Source organism: Myotis brandtii, unplaced genomic scaffold (genome assembly GCF_000412655.1).
Source record: "Myotis brandtii unplaced genomic scaffold, ASM41265v1 scaffold581, whole genome shotgun sequence".
In the NCBI taxonomy this organism is placed as follows: domain Eukaryota; kingdom Metazoa; phylum Chordata; class Mammalia; order Chiroptera; family Vespertilionidae; genus Myotis; species Myotis brandtii.
The window spans coordinates 278187-286776 of NW_005370182.1; the positions used below are offsets into that span (position 1 = coordinate 278187).

The 8590-nt window shown below is 45.9% G+C and overlaps 1 protein-coding gene across 1 annotated transcript in view; it reads right to left on the reverse strand.

The window, feature by feature from the left end:
• Positions 1–901: 901 nt before the first annotated feature.
• Positions 902–8590, reverse strand: part of R3HDM2 (R3H domain containing 2) — a 57663-nt gene continuing 49974 nt past the window's right edge. Inside the window, exons 21-23 of the mRNA XM_014550070.1 lie at positions 7448–7548; positions 1366–1535; positions 902–989 (exon numbers count right to left, since the gene is read on the reverse strand). Coding sequence (XP_014405556.1) covers positions 1426–1535; positions 7448–7548 — 211 coding nt within the window. The 3' untranslated portion in view covers positions 902–989; positions 1366–1425. The remainder of the gene's footprint in view (positions 990–1365; positions 1536–7447; positions 7549–8590) is intronic.

Below are 8590 nucleotides of genomic sequence, written 5' to 3' on the forward strand. Positions count from 1 at the left end.
ATTTGTGATTAAGGCTATTCTATGGATTAGAAAACTGAGGTCTGGTTCCAAGTTTACGTAACATGTTCAACATCACAAAGCTACTTATTTAAATATGAAGCCAAGTCTTTCAACTCAAACCCAGCATTCCCTCTTCTAAAACTATGCTGTGTCTGACGCAGCCCATACTCCCAGGCCTCAGACTCAGTATTGGGTTGAACTCTTTCGTTCATTAGAAAGTTCAGTGAGCCCTGGCTAGTGTGGCTCAGTTGGTTGAGTGTCATCCCATGCACCAAGAGGTCGCAGGTTTGATTCTGGTCAAGGGCACATGCCTGGATTGTGGGCTCGATCCCCAGTGGGGGACTTGCAGGAGGCAGCCGATCCATGATTCTCTCTCATCATGGATGTTTCTATCTCTCTCTCCCTCTTCCTTCCTTTCTGAAATCAATAAAAATATATTAAAAAAAAAAATAAAGAGGGGCAAGTGTCCTTGGTCTAAACAGGGATGTTAAAATAAGAGTTGGCTCTCCCTGGCCGGGTGGCTTGGTTGGTTGGAGTGTCGTCTTGTACACCAAATGGTTGTGGTTTTGACCCCTGTCGGGGTACATGCAGGAGGCAGCCAATTGATGTTTCTCTCTTACATTGATGTTGCTTGCTCTCTCTCTCTGTACCCCCCCCCCCCAATCAATACATATATCCTTTGGTGAAGATTAAAAACAAAACAAAAAAAAGAGTTGGCTCCCAGAATTGGACGACCAGCCACACTGGCTCCCTGCCTGTTACTACCCTCTCAATCTCTCCACTTGGGAATGGGATGTGAAGGGGAAATCTGACGGCAGTCAGCCCTAATCTGACTCCTTACCCTGTGCTGGACCCCCGGGCCGGGGGAACTGTGTAAGGACGGGAAGGGGACTGAGTCCTGTGCAGACACTGCTGAGGCTGGTGACAGGAGAGGGTGCTGGAGACTGGGTAGGAGATGTGACGGGGCTGCTATTCATTTGTGTGTTGGCCTGTGGGAGAAAAGAGCACACATCACATAAGCACTAAACATTACTCTCTGGATGTTATTTCTATGGCTTGGCTTAAATTCACTTGCCTCAGGAAACTTCTCTTGTTGAACTCTGCCAAAGTCAGGCTGCTCTTTCAAACTGCCCTCTTAGTCCCTAATTAGTATGTATTATTTTAGTATCTACTTTTTGAAATACCATTTTAAGTATCCTCTTAGCATTTTCAAGTATGTGTCCCATCTGCCATCTTAGATCCTAGGTGCTGTGAAATAAGGTGCTCTCCTCTATGTCTTGTGATTTTCCCTAAAAAGAGGCTGCTCAGTCAATGACAAAGATTACTCTCTGAGAAGAATCTGGTCACCTCCTTGCCAGGACTCACCTGCGGGCTACTGTCAGGGTTGTACAGGTCTCCAGGTTTCTGCCCCTGCTGGTCCATGCTTTAGTATTTACAGTGACTCCACTGGACCATGGATGGGTTCTGGGGAGACTGGGGTCCATTAGGGACATTCAGCTGCATGACCACCACACCTGGTCCAGAAGGTGACACTCCTGAGTGGAGGAAGAAATCAATTGGTTCTGAATTCAAATTATATTTTGGCCTGTCAGCCTACTGTGAGCGGGGAAGCTAGTAAACAAATCCACCAACTCTCTTCACGGTCACTTAAACTGTGTCCTGCCAGGAATCTGAGATAGCTGCTGATTTGGTTTCTGACTCCTTCTCCCTAAACCAGTGGCAATTTGAGTGGAAGGGACATAAGTCCCAGATGCCAATGCTTTCCTGGTCTTTACCTGGTGAGGGGCAGAAAACTGCACTATTCTGTCAAGGTTGGGTATTACCAAATGCCTGAGTTAGATTGCTCAAACGTCTGGGCACAGTACAGGTCCCAGTCTGGCACTGGGGCCAGAACTGTAGGCACGTGCAGGCTTTTCTGGTAATAGCTGTAGATAAGCCAGCAATCTCTGGTTGTTCTAGAGAAGATGAATGCACTCAGCTTTACTAAGCCAGACCCAAAAGGTACTTTTGGGGCAAGGGTGGGATGAGTTGGAAACATTTCAAGCAGCGATGTATGTCATATTCAGGAAATGGCAAACAATTCAAGGTGCTGAGGCAAATGGGCTATGTAGGGGAAGTAGTAGGAGATGAGATACGTTTATTTATTCAGCAAACATTTACTGAACATTTACTATGTACCTATGTTCCTATGCTTGGCACAGGGTGTAGAGCAAACAAAACGGGTTCCTGATCCTAGTGGTTAGAGCATTGGCCTGCAGACTGAAGCATTCCAGGTTCTATTCTAGTCAAGGGCATGTACCTCGTTGCAGGCTTGATCCTCAGCCCTGGTCAGGGCATGTGGGAAGCAACCAATTGATGTGTCTGTCTCACATGGATGCTTCTCTCTCTCTGTCTTTCCCTCTCCCTTCTACTCTCTCTAAAAATCAATGGAAAAAATATCCTCAGGTGAGGAATAACAACAACAACAAAACAAGCAAACAAAAAACTGGTTCCTGCTCTCATGGAATGGACAGTCTATCAGGGAGTCAGACAGTTAAGAGTTTAAAGCACATTCTGGTGAGGGTCTTTATCCTGTAGGGGCTGGGCACAGGACCTGTGCTTCCGAGAGCTAACTCAAGTGGCTGAATGTAAGATGGCTAAAGGGAGGGAGACACTAGTGGCAGGAAGACTAGTTAGGAACCTCTGCAAACCAAATGAGGAGGTTTGGAATCAGGCAGTGACAGCAGGAATGGAGTGGGAGGGTCAGATCCTCTCTGAAGGGGTTTCACTGACAGGTTCAGGTGACTGGCTGGATATGATCCTGAGGTTTTAGCACAGGCAACCATGGATAGCCTAACCTTCTCACAGGCTGAGGGGAAGAAAGGGCTCAATGAGGAGGAACATTAAGTCCTGAATCTTCATGGTGAAAAGCAGGGTAAGGGGTCAAGGAGCAATTTGATAGACAGTCCCTGCTGGGAGGGACGGGAAAGAGCTCTGCTTCCCCAGGGGGAATTGTCCAGTGTGCGGGTTTGCTCTTGACCTCACAGGATGTATTTCTGTAGAAGACAGGCTAAGTCCATGTGTATGTGGTGGTAGAGAAATGGGACTGGGGCTTGCTCGCTCAAAAACCTGCTGCAATGCTGCAGTTGTCATGGCTCGGTGCTCTGGGGCTGCCACTGCCATCGCCATCACATTGCTTCCTGTGATGGGAAATGTTGCAGCCTCTGCCCTGGGCACCAGTCCTGCTGGGAAGTAAGTGTGATTGCTTTTCTCAGGTAGCACCAGTCAAAGGAAAGGAAAAGAAACAGCAGGAGGCCTGAGAGCAGTTCAGGAGACACAGCATCTGTTGTATCCTATTCCCCAGTCAATTTGTGCCCCCTGCCCAGGGTTCATCTAATCAAAGAGCACAAATACTCAGAGGGACAGGCTGGCACCTCCCATCTCTTGCCAAGTGGGACAGGGTCATCAGCACGGCTTGTAGAACCACAGGAAAATTGCACAGCTGTGGAATGTCAGACATTTAAGAACTCCTCCCGCCCTGGCCGGTTTGGCTCAGTGGAGCGTCGGCCTGCGGACTGAAGGGTCCCAGGTTCGATTCCGGTCAAGGGGCATGTACCTTGATTGCGGGAACATCCCCAGTGGGAGGTGTGTAGGAGGCAGCTGATCGATGTTTCTCTCTCATCGATGTTTCTAACTCTCTATCCCTCTCCCTTCCTCTCTGTAAAAAATCAGTAAAATATATTAAAAAAAAAAAAAAAGAACTCCTCCCTTACTCTAGTTGCTTTGGGCATTTTATTTCCCTGTCCTAAGAGCCCCACCTGCTCCAACATCTTCTACCAACAAAATTGCAATTGACCTTATTCAAACATCTCATTGCTACCTGAGGGGGCCAAGGTAAAAATAATCAAATCTACGGCTTTTCTGGAAGGCAGTTCATAATCTGAGCCTAATGCCCTGGGTCAGGAAAGAATGGAGGATGTGTGAGTGTGTAGGATGTGAGCATATACAAGGTGGTGAAAGCTCTTTCTAATTGCAACATGTAGCCATAGGAGCAATTAGGTGGCTCAATGGGAGTGGAAAGAGAATGAAGTCCTGGTATTATTTTCTCTGATTCCCAACAAAAACACAGCTAGGGTGATCAGTCACAGCTTCAGCCCTCCCCACAGTGAGTCTTTCCCCTCCTTCCCTGCTGGCCTGCAGCATTGTTCCTTCACTCAGCCGAGGACACAGAGCACTACTTGGCTGATGAGCTGATTTTTATGCTTCTTTTTCTCAAGCCCAAAGCAAGTGGCATCCGTTAGCAGCTGAACTGTCGCTACTTTCTTAATGGACATGGCGATAACCCCCCCTCTCCCCGGCCCCCCGCCAAAAAAAAAAAACCCCACCTCACGGCCCAGTGACAGCACTTCTATATAATCAGATTGGAGGAAGAAGCCAGTGTTGGAGTGGGAAGGGGGAGAAGGGCGTTGAATAAGGAAATCAATTTCAGCTTGAAAGCTCTGAAAGGAGAGGGGACGTGTGAATGGCTCTTTAAGTGGCATCATTAAACCTGGGCAGAAAGGTCGATTGGGCAGAGCAAACCACATAAATACAAACAGATGACATTTATGTCTGGCAGAATTGGTTTTTGTTTAGTTGGTTTTTTTGAAATCACTGAGGTAGAAGACTGATAAGGCTTCTTCCTTACCACCAGGAATCAAATCTATGGACAGGAATGGTGAGAGAAATAAAATCCATAGCATCTTTCCAAAATTACAGAATAGAATACAACAGTATCTGGTTTTTTTTCCTTTTTTGGTCGGGGAGAGGGATTTCTTCAGGGAGTGAGAGAGAAAACAGTCTCAGCCTTGGTAAACCCTCAGCCACAAAGCGAGCCAGTGAGTATGTGGGAGGCTATGTCTGTCTGTGCCTTGCCTGGCCACGCTGCTGTGTCACTGTGAGTGGGAGTCTGGGTACAGGTCTCACTGCCATTTTATGTCTGTGTGCGTCTTCCCCAGACCAGCACCTCTGTAGAAACCTTAAGAGACTTGCAAGCCATCATTTTAGTGGAAAGAAAGTTGATTCCTGGGGTTATAGTTATGTCTAAGATCATAGTGGAGGAATTAAGATCCAGGCCTGGGGGTAAATTGGGCAACTACAAAAATGTATTAATAAACCAGAACAGTTGTTCCAGGAACAGTCAACCCTAATCCCTGCCTTTATTTTTGGAAAAGTGACCATGTTGCTTCATGGGAGAAGGGCGGGTAACTGTCCTCTGAAGGTGACATAGAGCCCTTGTGGGCTATGCAGGTCTTCTATCCTCCCAGTAAAGGGTAAAACGGAAAGGAAGACAGAAGAGGTACTTTTATTCCACTTCCTCTTAGATTTTTATGAGCAGGGATTGAAGACTTTTAAAATCAGTGGTATTGTGAATATGGTCTCTTAGATGTGGGTGGAACAGAGGGTCCTATCATCTAGGAAAATCCAGAAGCCTAGGATCAAGCAGGGAAGAAAAGAATTATAACAGAAAATTCTGAAGAAGCAAGGGAACTAGATGATAAAGTGGGTTTCCTCCATTTCTATTGATTAGGGAAGAGCCTGATCACCTCCTTCCAATCCCAGCCCAGATCTCTAAGTGCTGCCAACTTTCAGAATAGCTGTTTCAGTTTATTTAGCCCAGCATCAGGTCCAGAGGAGGTAATGAAAAATTCTTTCACCTGGTTTGTTTCATATTCAAAGACCTTATATTTGAAGATGAACAGATATATAATCATAGAGACCCAATAGATATACTGATACCAGCAAGGATAGTATATACATATGCACACATTTACTTTTAACAAATAAGAGAGAAAATGCCCTGTGGTATCAAGCACCACCAAAGGCTACAGTGGTTCTTGGAGCTGGTTTCTACAGTTTCCATACCCTGATGGGAATGTCAAGGTCAAGTGCTCCTGGGGATACTACGAGAAACAGCTAGAGAGACCAATCCTATATAATAAAAGCCTAATATGCTAAGTGTCTGGTCATCCATTCACCCAATCAAAGCATAATATGCTAATGATATGCTAAGGCCGCTCAACAGCTCGCTATGATGTGCATTGACCACCAGGGGGCAGACGCTCAGACCGGTAGGTTAGCTTGCTGCTGGGGTCCAGCCCATCGGAACTGAGAGAGATGGGCCAGACACATCCTGGAACCCTCCTGCAGTCCCTCCCCAGCTGGCCAACCTCCCGCGTCCCTCCTCGGCCCCAATTGTGCACCCGTGGGGTCCCTCGGCCTGGCCTGCACCCTCTTGCAATCCAGGACACCTCGGGGGATGTCGGAGAACCAGTTTCAGCCCGATCCCGCTGGCCAGGCCAAGGGACCCCACTGGTGCACGAATTTGTGCACCAGGCCTCTAGTAATATAATAAAAGGTAAGGGCTGTTGAATTTAAAATCTCTCAGCCTGTGAGAGATCCATGTTTGGTCTGGAAAAAGTCATTGCTCCTTGAAGGTAACAACTGATTCTGTCTTATGAGCAAAATTAATTCTGGAATCCACTCTCCAGAACCTAACATGAGTATAAAATATGTTATGTGAAAAATAGTACATTTCTAAATGGAGAAATTGGCAAAAATACCTCCCTCTCCCCAGCAGAGGGCACTCGGATATTCCCACAATAGAAGTACATTAAGACCTCCTGCCTTCCAGAACCCCTTTAGTTTCTTTAACTGCAGTGTAAAACTATGTTAGGGTGGGATGAAAGGGAAAGAAACAAGGGCAGCTGCACTTAGTGTACTGGGGGAGTTCTTGGCAAAGGCAGACAGTGAAAGGCTGCATGACACAAGCCTGTTCACCTGGGAGAGTACAGAAGCCTATTGAAAATGTGTTATTGAGAATGCAGCATAGGATGTAGAAATTCAAAAGACCAAAGTTCAAGTTCTAGGACTATGACTTTAGGCAAGTCATTTATCCTTTCAGGCTTAAATTTCCCCTTCATGAAGTTGTAGTAAGAATTAAAATGATAAAATGTATGTGATCACATACAAAAAACTGCTAAACAAATCTAAGATACGACTTAAAAAGCATTTTATCAGCCTTGCTCACACTCCTAAGAGGGGGGAAAAAAAGCTGTCATAGGAAGAATTCGTGTAGGAGACAGAGGTAAGCACTTCATGTCTCAAACGCATGTGGTAAATGTAATGGTGAATTCAGAAAAAGGAAAATAAAACAAAATACGAAGGAAAGAAACAATGAACCCAATCAGACTTGTGGCTGCCCAGGGATGGGGCAACCAACCTCACCTTTCTTGAGAGGTCAACTTCAGCACCCCTGGAAAACACCAGCCAGGATTTTGGCCTTTCTTCCTGATGGGGTCACACCATCCCTGAACTCTCTCTACCCTTCCCAGATCTAGAGCAGCATTTGCTCTTGCCAGTGCCCAAGACCACTCCCCCCGCCTGCCTCCCTCCGGCCTCCCAGCCCCGGCAATTTTTATCATCTTACCTGAGAACTGCTGTGGCATCTGTGGTGGGCTGCAGGGAGAGGGAGACTGAGGCATCTGGTACTGCTCAGAGCCAGGAGGCTGCAGAAATCCCACAGAAGGGCTGGGGAAATAGAGAAGAGAGGAGTGTTAAAGAGGTAGAGGGAGGAACACAGCTCATGGCAAACAGCTGCTGCTGCCCGGGCCTCCCCTATGGGAAGCAGAGGCAGCTCCAAGCCATTTCCAAACCAATTTGCCATGCAATTTCTAAAATCACTAATCAGTTCAAAGTTAATTATATATATTTGTACTTGATCATCTTTCAATTAGGAAGCTGCTAATCAGTGCTACAGATGGAATGTCAGTGACACATGCTCTTCCTAACAGTGTGGAAACACCAGATACATACATGTGCATACATGCACACAACACAAATACACGCACACTCTGATAAACATAATAGACACACAGACAAAGAGAGTGCCAGAGACAGATATACAGTGCAAGAGAGAGATGGGTAAGAAAGAACTATGGAGATGTATGATTTAGGATATTTACACAATGGCAAACACAGATAGTCACCTGAAGACAAATAGGGAAAAACCCCCATGAAGCTCAAGACAACAGGAGACATACATATAAAAAGACATAAATAAACATATACACACTGAGAGACACACACAGAGATACCTGCAAGTAGGCCCAGACTTGAGTTCTAGTTCCAGCTCTGCTTTTAACTAGTTGTATGACTTTGGGTAAGTTCCTTAATATCCCTAGCTAGAACTTCTTCATTTATTAAAAAAAGGGAGAGCCCAGCTGGTGTGCGTCATAGGTTGAGTGTTGACCTATGAACTGGAAGGTCGAGGTTAGATTCCCGGTCAGGGCACAGGCTGCGGACTTGATCCCCAGAATGGGGTGTGCAGGAGGCAGCCGATCGATGATTATCTCATCGTTGATATTTCTGTCTCTCTCTCCCTCTCCCTTCCTCTCTGAAATCAGTAAAACAGTATTTTTAAAAATTGAGAAAAATAAAACAAGGGACGTGGACTAGATATTTCTAAGGTACTTTCTACCTCTAAAATTATATCAGCTATGGTCTATCCTAAGATACATATAAATAGACCATGTGAGATTCATCCATGGATATAAACAGAGGTATGCAGAAA